Raw genomic sequence first — 12,750 nt, 5'->3', positions numbered from 1 at the left:
TAAAACACAAAATATCATGGGGTGAATGTGAGGGAGGGAGCCGAGAAAGTCGAAATGTGGACTTTCCTCTGCTTTCGCTACCGATACCATAGTAGCCACCATAGTAGGCGTTCTAGTGGGGGAATTTCCAGCAAGCTGGCAAGTCGTCTTTATTTTCGGAAACACCACCCCACCTCGGCATATCGTCCAACCGTTATCTAACGCACCGAGGGATGATTGTGGAGGAAACAACGAGGAGTAGTAGCCTTTGGTGTGTAGGGAGGAGTTAGAGGAGTAAGGAGAGGTGGAGGAGGCGTGAGGCGGTGGAGGGAAAGAATTCGAAGACGCAGTATATATGCGAGCGACGAAGCGAAAGGAAGAGGTTTTTCGGCGACCAAGGAGAGGCGACCACAGCACCGGCCGAACCAAATTTAGACAAGGGCGCGAGCGAGAGCCGAGTGCTTCACGCGAGACACACTCCATTAACTGACTGACCGACTGGTTCGCGCCGGCTGTTGGTCAAAGAGCTGCACCTCGACGGCCGGTCGTCCCTGGCCAGCGGTGAGGCGCCGCTGTGTAGCACTGCAGCTGAGAGAGAGGTCTATAAACCACGCAATCGCGGTCGCCTGCACGTCGACGAGGGAGTAAGTGTTTAAATAAGGAGAGGCGAAGGTGGGAAGGAGGGGAGGGGGGAATAAGCAGGGAAGGCGGTGGAATCGAACAGAAGCGGGGGTCGTGTGTGGCGCTGCTCCGACCGGGAACACTGAGGACGGCTTGGCGAGGCGAAAGGTGGATGAAGAACGCGAGTAGAAGAGGACGATAAGGCCGGAAAGAGAGTCGAGAAGAGGAACCAGGCGCCGAAATAAAGATCAGGAGAGGGGAGAAGAGGAAACAAAACAAGACGCTGAGAACAAGAGGTAGGTGGTGACTGTGGAATGTAAGAACGGGGTTTGCAACGTGAAGAACGGGGTTTGCAACGAACCCCAGTCTCGATTAGTTCGTCGCCCGATGTAAAATATTAAAACGATTTTGGGCAAGAATCACAGACTGACAACCGGTCATTTTCCATAGTGTCGTAGTGTTTTAAGGTGAGAATATGCCGCAGACGAAATTACTATGGACCTTGAACTTGACTTAATCCAATGTCCCCTTTTTCGAATCGTTAGCCTTCATAAAGTTAGGGAGACAGAGTAAACTTTAAATTATACTTAAACTGACTTCGCACCGAGCACTAAAAAGACTGTCAAGGGAACAACACGGTATCACCACTATTTTTTTACTCTCGTTTCACTAAATATATCGCCTGGCTAGCGCTTACTTCAAGCTTCTAATCAAAAGACTGGTCTCCCCCGAGAAATGGTAGATTAAGTACAAGGATTGGTGACGACGCGAGGGACACAGGGCTGTTCATTAGCTAATTATTTTATTAAACCTTAAACAGTGAAAAACATTGAGTGGCTTTGATACTGACGACATTTCCGACGTTACTAACGCGCATTCTTATTCATAAAAGTATGTCGTGATCATGCATTCCTCACAGACAAATCAATTCGATCGCGCATCACTCACGTATGTCGACTACTGCTATTCACAATCCAGTTTTCGCTCTTGACGCATTTTGTGTAATGACCACTGTCAAGACAGCCCGTCTCACGCGCAAGCCTTGGAAGTGTGAATAAATAAATGCTTTCGCTACCGATGGATATTTTCTTACCCACGCCACGAATTTCTTCCGTGATACGTCGTGGAATGAGTCATTAACTACATAATTCGTTAATGAGGCATTAAAATCTTTGTCTCATTCATCCGCCATGCTTAGCAGCGACCTCACCGACGACTACCGACACAAAAACAAATGAGTCAACAAAAACGCCCCTACAAATATTTACATGCATTCACTTAGAATGATTTTCTCATGGTCCATACTGGTGAGCAAACGTGAAGCGAATGACCTATGAAAATTATAAAAATATATATTTCAATAATATTTTATGATTTTTACTACAAAGCATGATACAAGTCTTGACATTTACAGCTGACGTCACGGATTACCATGTTCATACGTGATTTCTGGACACAACCCACTACTTAAGTCTCCCGAAAAATTCTTTGTGAATCATACGACAAAACATAAGTGCACCCTTAGACTGATTGGATCACCGAGTAAACGTGAGCACACCGCAAATGCCAAACAGCTAAACAGAATGACGAAGGCTATCCACCAGCGTATGCAAATATAATTTCCTTAACTTCCGTATTTACGTATAAGATGCGTGTTGACACAAAGGGAGCAATTAAACACAATTATGAGAATATGAAGGCCAAAATGAGCGACTGGACGTCGTTCATGCGAATGTAAATTAGTCCTGGGATTTAAGTCATTTTCCCGACATTTCCTTAGACCTTGAAAAATCTCAAAGATGGGTTCAACAGGAAAACTTATTTATTCTGACTATATCCTCCATTATGATAATTTCCAATTAATCCGCAAAAAAATCCTTTAGAAATAGAAAGTACATTCAAACTTTAAAAATGACATTGAAATTGGGAAAAATTATGAAATTAAAAAAAAATGACATTGAAATTGTTAATTTTATAATTTCAAAAACTAAGCGGGTGGGCGCACTTACATTTTAGAAATTAATTGAAAGAAGAAGATAAAGAATAATGAAAAACATAAGAAAGAGATTTTTCCTTTCGTTAATTCTCTGTGGGTTATTTAATATCATTATAATGTACCTCCTAACTTTATGTTACCACCCGACTTCATGGTCGACTTGTAACTAATTATTTAATAATAATAATAATAATAATAATAATAATTTACCGTGGCCACTTTACACTTTTTTATTACCAAATTCAAATGTTACAATAGTAGATTTTTGAACTTAAACACCACTTCAGGCGATCATCACGGATGTTGTAAATTCGGATTTCAGTAAAAGATTGCCGATAAGTAATAGCAAGAAGATAAAGTAATAACGTCCGTATTTAACCTCGTTAAATATAAGGAAGCAATATCGTTGTTCCTACTGGTTAAGCAACCAAAGAAAGTATGATACTAACTCAATCATCGTATGAAATAAAAAAATATTCAAGTTTAGCGATGGTAATGCGAGTGCTAAAAAGGGATGAATCACCACGAGATAAATTCAATTAGCTGTCAACCTAAAAACACTTGAGATTTAATTTGTTCTGGATGGAACAACAACCTGAGCCACTAGGCAAAATTAAAAAAAATATTTTCAACTGCTAAACATAGTAAACGCTATCAATTTTGGCGCCTATTCCCCACAATAGAAACAAGCACATTAAAGTACCATACAGTACCTTTCATCAAAAAGGTAGTATGAAAATTAAAATAAATAATCGTTTGTAAAATACATAAATCATCACATTCGCTACATTTCATTATATAAAAAAGTATACGATTCAGACAATCATAAGAAATCAGATCCGCGATTGTGATCGTAGTTAAGATCATGGTATATAAACACATGTTTCTGCTTGGTTGTAATAGTCGAATCTATAAAAGGCGCCTTGGAAAAGTTGCGAGATAAAACACCCTCATAGAGATCAGGTTCCTCATTCGGAATATCATTCCATTGCCCAATCTCCGACGGAAAATGCCCAGTAAGTGGATAAGACGCAATGATTTGAGTTTATACTTAATGATTGCCCCGGGAACATTTATCCTTGAATTAGTCTTGAAACCGGTTTCGATTGCTTCGCTTTATTTCGCCGCAAATAATTTTCACAGAGATACTTCGCTCGCTTTCAATAAAAAGAGGAAATTCTCATTAACCCGTTTACAATTCATGCACGCAAGACTTAAGCTTCATAAAATTATTTGCTGGTTTGCAAATATTGATCCCAAATCATGGATCACGCAATGGTTCAAACGAATGGGAAATTAATTATGCTTTCTCGTCCACCGCTTTCTTTGTCATAAGACCGGTTTCAAAGACGAGCCCGGATCTTTAGGTACACCAATACAGAAGATTAATGCAGAAGTCGTCGTTAAGGGGATGGGGTGGAAATGGGGAAGGGGTTGCTAAGGAGTGGGAGGGGGTGGTCTGGATCGAGTGCGGTGAAGCAGGAGAAAGGGGTGGGGGAGCGAAGAAGGTCAGCCGTAGCGGAGGAGGGGGAAAGGAAATGTCTCTCCCTTCCCTCTTCATTGGATTTCGGATTTTCTGAACACCAACACCCGCATACGCAAAACATACAATTCTCCACGATCTTAGCCTTAGCAAAATATTTCAACTGCTGGATATTCGATGGGATTTTCACCTTTAGGAGTTGCCTTTGATTTCACCTGTATTAGTTCGAAAATTAAACTAACGCGATGTTGTTTATACTTGGAGAATATAAAATTCATATTCTATAAAATGAAAATGGATAATTTTCTCATTATTTTTTTTATTTTATTAAATAAACAGAAGAATAAACTCCTAGAAAATCTTCTTCCTTCAATTTCAAAGCTTTATAAGGAAGAGTTGATATAGCCTAACCATACTAACTGCCCAGTAGCTTTGAGACGTGGGTTTGAGCACCGAAATCGACAAATGATAGCGATGTTGATTCTTGATGAAAAAACCTTTGCACTAGAACGCGTGACAACCTTTAAATTGCCTTATTGCTCACCGAGCACGCGGAATGTTTCGTCACTCACTCCAAACACGTTAAACTGTGAGAATCATCAAAATACCTTTGGCTAACAAACAAGAAAAAGTGTTTCAAGGAAATGAGCCAGAAAATAATGTGTGCAGTGACAATGTCATCACGGCCGAGGTAGATTGCATAACAAGATACCGAGGCAGATGGAGATAAATGCTCAATAATGTTTGTAATTTGAACTTCAATCAGTAATCCATTTGATAGACCGATTCATTTACCTCATTGTACCACTCAGCTAGAGGGGTATGCATGAGACCAATTTGCAAATATTAGTGCCTAGAAAGGTAAGATTCATTGGCCTTAATAGCATCTGTCATAAGCGTGAATTACTATTCACAATGACGAAGCTTGAAGCAAGCTATAATATTTCTATGTATCAGTGAGAATAGGACAATGAAGTCAAAATAACTACGGCCTGCAACTTGGTGCATCAATTGCTCCCATAATTCTGGTTGGAAAATTTTTCTCGTTCACTATTAATTTTAATTTGAGAATGATGACGGCAAAATCTTATTCATATGATTAGTTGCACGCAATGTGATCGAAAACATAACGGAAGCAACATTTAGGGAAATGCTCATATTCATTGCAATCATCGGCACACTCTTCAGTGATATCTATGGCCTCCAATTTCATTTATTTTTTACAATACAGCCAACTTGTCTCGATTGGTGGAACATTAACATATTCCCTAAGTATCTAAATCAAATATTTTAGTCGTTATTTTATAAAACGGCATTAAATAATAATTATGATGCTAGTTTGCATTTTAGTACCGCCTCTTTGAGAAAATATTGACAGCAGGAGCAAAATTGAAAATAATTGCATTCGTGATTGTAATCCTACCTACAACTTTTTCAATCATTTGCCACTGAAATCAATTAAAATTTGGTAGTAGAATTGTAGCTGCAACCAAAACTTAATTAAGCACCCATAGACGGGTTCAGGGGGAGGGGCACAGGTGCACGCCCCCCCCCAAAACGCTTAAATATTAACAAAATTTTAATATGGCTATCCTTACGCAAGTTTTATTTTTTTTTAATTTTGTTATTACGGAGCCTCGAATATTTAATTTTATTTAACAACTTTGATATTAATGTAAGTGAATATTTCATACAGTAATTGTTGTATGTTGTTTTTTATCTCAAATATGAGAGGACCGTTTGCTCGTCAAACCCTTGTGTTACCGCCTCCCCCACAGAAAAAACCTGGATCCACCCATGCATGGACCTAACTTCGCAAACGAGAGAAAGACGACACAATTATTATCAATACCCTTCCCAAGCGAAAACTAATGCCAGCTACTGCCCACAAACATACACCCAACCAAGCAGACTCCATATTCGTGCACCCAAAATAGAAGTCGTTCTCCTGGAGTGACTGGTCGAAATCTTGAGTTGTCCATTTGTATTCTCACCGCAGGCGCCAAGATGATGATCCTGGGATACTTGCTGGTGGCGCTGGTGTGCATGCTGCCCGGGGGAAGCTCGTGGCCCGCCGACCGCGAGGGGAAATCGCCGGCGTACACGACGCGATTCGACTACGTGAACGTCGACCGATTCCTGAGCAACACCCGTCTGCTCAACTCATACCTAGCATGCATCATGGACAAGGGACCTTGCACCAAGGAAGGAAACGAACTTAAGGGTAAGTAAGGGAACACTACAACACCAACGCTTTTACCCCTCAAGACTCTTCCGTTCCGACACGTGACTCTAGGTTTCTGTTCTATAACGCTACGCTGAATATTTTTATCGGCAAAAGAATATCCAAAAAGAAAATGCTGCTAGGCGACATTCATTGGTTACTTGCATTGCCAACTATAAACAAGCGGACAGTTCAATTTTACATGGGACAACCGGAATTTAAAGCTGGGCAAATGCGTGTAACTTATTATTCAAATGTCAAGGATATATATGCATTCTCTACGCAGGATGATAAGAATATCTACCTATAGTTACAAGAGGAAGGTTTCATCCTAAAATTAAGTTCACGTAAGAAGACCAATTGTAGGAAATTGCAGGTGTTGAGGAAATTTTGGAGGTACAAGAGAAAGTATGCAACGTGAGACTGTACCTGCAAGTTTTTCAGCAGTTTAAGCAACAACACCTTTCAAGGCACCGATCTTTCATTTTAATATATTTATATTTAACTGTGGTTTTGTTTGTGCCACGTATCGTCTAAGGATAGCGATAAGATTATCGTCGAGGGATAAAGTGCAAGAATTAATGGAGACATTATGGTTCAAAACCACCGCTGCTATCGGTAGTAATTTTAAAAATTATAAGCAATTTCTATGCTAGGATCTCTTGTCTTATATTACTAATAAGTACAAGTAACTTCTTGGAATATACAGAATATGCCAAGAAAAGTATATACTTGGAGGAACTCGTCGAAATAGACGAAAGCGTGGCCACAAGTAGAAAATTCAATAAGGGAAGATTGGAGAAGGAGAAATGGTTGTTATTATTAAGTATATTATTAAATAATTAAAAAAAAAAGGTCGAGAAAATGATTTAAGAGAGAAGGGGAGGGGAGAACTATCATATTTAACATTAAAATTCTATTCCTTGATTTTCGAGGAAATAGGCAATTCTACATGTATATCCACCACTCTGGTAGATATATATTCTTTATAGAAAATTCGCGGTCCAACCAGTCTGCTGTTCCTATATTACGCTAAAAACCGTATTTTTCTCGTTAAAAATTGTCTATATTGAGGTCGTCCCACCCAAGAACCCCTGTTTCACTCCAGCAGCCTTGTTGACCGGAGATGAAAATATCACACTATCCCGCTTTTTTCTTGCCTTACAGTGATATGTGAAAGTCACTCTATCACTGCACCATCTCCTGTAGTTCTCCTGAAATATGGCCACCAAAGACTTCACCTCCCATTGTATATGTCAACATTTTGAATCTGAGGTCCCCGCGTCGTTTCTCCACGTTGTTAACGGCTTCCGGACAAGTTCCTCCGCAACAAGACTTCGCGGAGGAATACTAGGAAGCCGTCACCTATATCCATGTCAACATATTCAACATGTTGCTTCAATTTTTATCGCAACCATCTCGTCCATGCTTGTTTAGATTGTGTGAGCAATCCTTAATTTGGAGAAAATCTGACTAAAATTGGCCTTTCGATAAAATACGACCGTTGCCGAAAAAATTGTTGCTTTTAAACGTTGAAGAAAATTGGCTGCATTATGTGGACTCTCACCTTATATTGAACGAGGTTCTCGATTAAAGCTAAATAATTTAAAGTATCACAAGGTGTAAGTATTTGCTTTAGGTAGTACAGCTAAAGTAGAACCTCTTGAATCACTATGACAACTGAGACCAGAACGAGCATATTTTCGAAAAATATTATTATATCAATGGATAAAAAGTTTCCCCGTACGAATATACTGTATTACAGATTTATGAAATTTCCGTGTCGGAAACATTACTGCCTATGTTTCCTTTGCACTGTTCGAAGTCTCTTCATGTTGTTACCACACAAAGTTTCAGCTGAGGAGGCAGTCAGCAGCTGACGTGGACCGTGGCTTTACCGTCCATTGGAACATAAATTCCTTTGCGAGTAAAGTAAACGTACGATTCCATTTTCAGTGGCGAGGATGATAGAGTTCACTGGCGCTTATAACTCCAGCAGGGTATCTATCAGCTTCCGTTCATGCTGCGCCCATGCTTTCTGAAAATCCTTGACGCAGACCTTAATATATTCAAGCAGACGAATTCTCGAGATGAAGGTTAAAACAGCGACCAAGGTCGAAGGAGTGGGCTTAACAACGCCAAATGCTTTCCGAAGTCATATTTTAGAGTCATATTTGTGGGAATTAGCAGAGTGGTTCGCACGTCTTGATAGGTGGCGCCCTTCCTCCCACCAAAAGTGAATATTCAAGCTTTGATACTTTGAAATGCTATTCATCCAAGATGAAGGCGGCTACAAGTCAATCAGCTTCACTGGCCTAGCTATTACCATCGTTAGATACTAAATTTTTCTACTTACTCCTATAGCGATAGCATACCGCTACAGGTGTATTCCATTGCTTCCTAAGTTCAACACATTGACAGTTATTACCTCATGTAATTATACCAAACGTTTAGTGTGCTTTTACGTAAATATATTGCTACATATATTACTTACGAATGCAATCGTAAAAGAGCAATAGCGCTTAGTAAAGGTATGATCCGATAAATTAAAATGACCACATCTTCGTACCAACTTCGTACTTCTAACATCTATACCTACGCAGCATTACATTAATTTATGAAATGTTTGAAGTGCTATTTTTCATATCTATCCGATTTTCCCTCATTTATATAGTTGCAACTAATTCCCTGATCCCACGATATGAAACTATCTTCCATGGTAAATAATACACTTTGATCTCACTTATTAATTTGTTTCCTCACTTCGAAGAATTTGTTAGATAAATGTGGGCTCAGCTCACTTCAGACTAAGGCCCATTCAAACGAATCCAACAGCCACACCTCGACTAACAACCTAAATTGCCTAGCTTCATGGAAAAAAATTAAGATGGCTGAATTTGAATTTCACTGTCAAATTTGTAAATTAAAATTATATTTTCAAAGAGTAATTTGTAATTACAATATTTCTAATTACAATTACAAATTACTCTTTGAAAAAGGGATCAGTAGGATTACCTTTAATTTTGTTCCCCTGAATAATGTAATCGCTGTCAATACTATCTCAAACAGGGAGTACTTACATGAAAACCAGAATTTTTATTTTTTGATGCCATTGAATAGAATAATAATTTTGATTTAGTAACTGTGGGCACAAAATGAATAGGTTGTTCCAAAATTGTACACCCATGGAAGAGATAAATGTAGCTGGAATTGCCTTTCGATAAGCGCGCGTGAAATTCTAATTTTCACTTTTGACTACCTACTAAAATGTAACGCTTATTCGCACAAAGTTTGGAGTGGATTACAAGTAAAAGTTACATACTTAAAAATGCATTGATTAGAAGTAAAAATTATCGAAGGTGTAATCGTTAGAAGTAACTCGATTACCAGTACTTCGTTCCATCACATCAGTGATTACCTAGTATGGCCTCTGGCTCGTGCCATCTAAGATTGCATTATTATTTAGACTAATAAAGTGCTGTTATATCACTTAGAAGTTCTTTTTGGCTATGTCTCGGTTCCAAACAGGCCTAAGGATGCAAGACTCCCACTCAACCGTTCTCTTTTCGCGAAGATTTACGAGTTAAAATATTATAGCAACCATCTATGAATTTTGAGGATACGTATTTTGCGATGTAAAATTTTAACAGGGGAGCAAGTGATACGGAGATGTTGAAAATGTTAGACCGGATATTATCAGAGTGAAGAAGGAGAGAAGCACAAATTAAGGGTGCCTATAAAGCATTCAATGGTGATCCTGCGTTACAAGTCTAACAGGCTATGAGGAACTAGATATGTTAGTTGTTTACTAGTTAGGAATGATTTTTAAGAAGGAGCCACCGAAGGAGCCCTCAAATACGCTAAAATTTTCCTCCATACATCGGGAGATAGAATACTTCAATGATCTACCCAAGGAAATATTCTATTCAATTAATTACCGGTTTTTGATAACGAGGCTGAAACAAATTGAATTTCTAGGACCTGTTTGAACTTCTACATTTGTAATTAGCATTTTGTACTGTGGACTCTATATATGTATTTTTGACCTGCATGCTACCACCCGACAAAGGCATGTGACATTTTAATAATAATAATATATTTTTTACCCTTATCAACATTTGCCGGCATCTCAGCATTCAAAATGTTATTATTATTTCAAATGTAAAATATTAACCTTTGAGATTCGAAGAAATAATAATATAGGTAACTTCAAATACCCAGAACATTAAAAAATGTCAGCCTAAGTTTTAATCAAGCAATAGTAAATGAAAAAATACAACGGGCTGAGAGGGAGTGATCCCCGCCTCTTACATAATGACCAAGAATTCTCTTTCCGGGTAAATACTAGACATGGAGATGGTAATATTTCGGAAGGAACACCATATATTAATTGTACGGGTATTTTCAATAATAAGGGGAAAACATGTCGAAAAGAAATGAAAAATAACAATTTAAACATTAAGTAAAATAACATATCGTTGAGTAGGTACTGTTATTACATGGTACGGAATTCTGGTCATCTTAATTCATCGGATCATATCATTACTTAGCGTTTCAGCTCCTTCACCATTGTACGCATAAGTATTGTCATAGAGTAATACTCTGTGGAATTGTCTGTAGCAATATATTTCCTTATTAAATCTCACTAAACATTTGGGCGTGATTACATGAAGCAAGATTTTTAGTGACTTAAAATCAGGTCAAAATGTAAAACGCCTTCCTTCAATAGTGAAAACCCATCGAATCACCGTAAAAGTCTTTGAGTTTGAATTTCAAGAGGTTGACAATGATATCGTATCATTTCCGATGTAAATGGATGTTTTATTGGCTCTATATAAATATTTTCCGTTGCAGTTATCCTTCCGGACGCCATTAGGACTGACTGCAGCAAGTGCACGGAGAGGCAGAAGGCTGGGATAGACAAGGTGACCAAGTACTTGCAGCAGAACAGGAAGGACCAGTGGAAGGAGCTGAGCGAGAAGTTCGATCCCGACGGATCGCTGAGGGCCAAGCAAGCATCATGACTTGGAAAAAAATCTTAGAAAAAAAAATAAAGAAACGCATTTTCCCATGAAGTCACAGCAGACTGCGTAAGCAACGTTGATAAGAAAAAAGACGCCAAGCGTAAAGATCTCATTCATTATAACCTCCCAATCCTTTAATACTACCCACGGAAGGAATCATATCAGGCTGGCTAAATATATATAGCTGCCTTACACTTGCAAATCACGGACACTGCCATTGTAACGACTTTTGTACTTTTTTTTAATGAAAATAAAAGTATGCATAAGGTTTCTACATCATTTTAGAGCTCTTTTCACAACGATCCTATAAATTTCTCTCTTAGAAATTATAACGAAACATTCGCCAGTTTCTTGCGATTGAGGAACATGGATCTCTAGCTGAAACGTTACTGTTAGTATCACTTAGAGAGGTAACCGTAAGCCTGTTTTCCCGGCCCGCGACCATTTTTTCCGTTCCTAAAGAGTTTTAACGCCAAAGATAGGTTTTAACAGGCCAAAAGAGTGATCGCTCGACCCATCATTTTCTACATCACAAAGTTATTCCCACCGTCTCATTTCCCATCGCTTACTCCATCACTTTCCGTAATAAATCTGTCATGTAATTAAAAGACAATCGTGACGTAACAACCGCTGTTAGCGGCCTTCCGTTCTGATTGGCAGAAAGAAGGTACCAGCGATTGTTACAGCGACGGAAAAAGGGACGGAAGGGATTTCCATCCCCGGAGCCATATCAGAAAATGGTCAAAATGTCATGAGAAATCAGTCGCGTTGCCAATTGGAGGCTGATTGAATCTCTGCTGATTAAATCGTTAAATGGCAATGGTGGAGCTTTCTCCAGGTGCCTCTGGTACTACCGAGAGAGGTTGGGCGTCAATCAGAGGTAGGGTTACGGGACGGAGGTCAGTGGCGCAGCGAGGGGGGGTTTTGGGGGATAAAACCCCCCCCCAGAGATCAGAGAAATTTTTAAGTTTAAGCCATCTTACTTAATTGGATTGATATCACTAATAGAATAGTGTAAGGATTAATAAAATATCCCTCACAAAGCCGAAAAAACTCACCATTTTGAACCATTTATCTTAAAATTCCGCAAGTTATTAATCTCGCACCTACCACTTATCCTGGTGGGTATTCCATACCCCCACACACCCCGGTATTAGTCGCACCTAAACCCCCCCACCCCCCAGCCTTAATTCCTAGCTGCGCCCCTGACGGAGGTAATCGGAGGAACTGGAGGTTTTTGTACTCAGAAGTTATCGGAGCGGTGAGTCAAACATGACTGCCTGCGCCGAGTCCCAAGATCACACTATTCTGTATAGTGTCCTGCTCAACTTTGTGGAAGTTCATTCTAGCAAATGAAAAGAAAATTATGTACTTATCCACCAATTTATAATCAGGTCATCAGACTACTCGCTCTAAACACCAA

General features: G+C 39.2%; 1 protein-coding gene across 1 annotated transcript; it reads left to right on the top strand.

The window, feature by feature from the left end:
- Positions 1–356: 356 nt before the first annotated feature.
- Positions 357–11,601, top strand: LOC124165437 (ejaculatory bulb-specific protein 3-like). Its single transcript, XM_046542846.1, has 3 exons — positions 357–896; positions 6,079–6,303; positions 11,158–11,601. The coding sequence occupies exons 2-3, from the start codon at positions 6,087–6,089 to the stop codon at positions 11,325–11,327; spliced, it is 387 nt and encodes a 128-aa protein (XP_046398802.1). The 5' UTR covers positions 357–896; positions 6,079–6,086; the 3' UTR covers positions 11,328–11,601.
- Positions 11,602–12,750: the final 1,149 nt, after the last annotated feature.

The sequence above is a fragment of the Ischnura elegans genome, chromosome 9 (assembly GCF_921293095.1).
Source record: "Ischnura elegans chromosome 9, ioIscEleg1.1, whole genome shotgun sequence".
NCBI classification, from domain to species: domain Eukaryota; kingdom Metazoa; phylum Arthropoda; class Insecta; order Odonata; family Coenagrionidae; genus Ischnura; species Ischnura elegans.
This window is presented reverse-complemented; position numbering and strand designations above follow the sequence as displayed.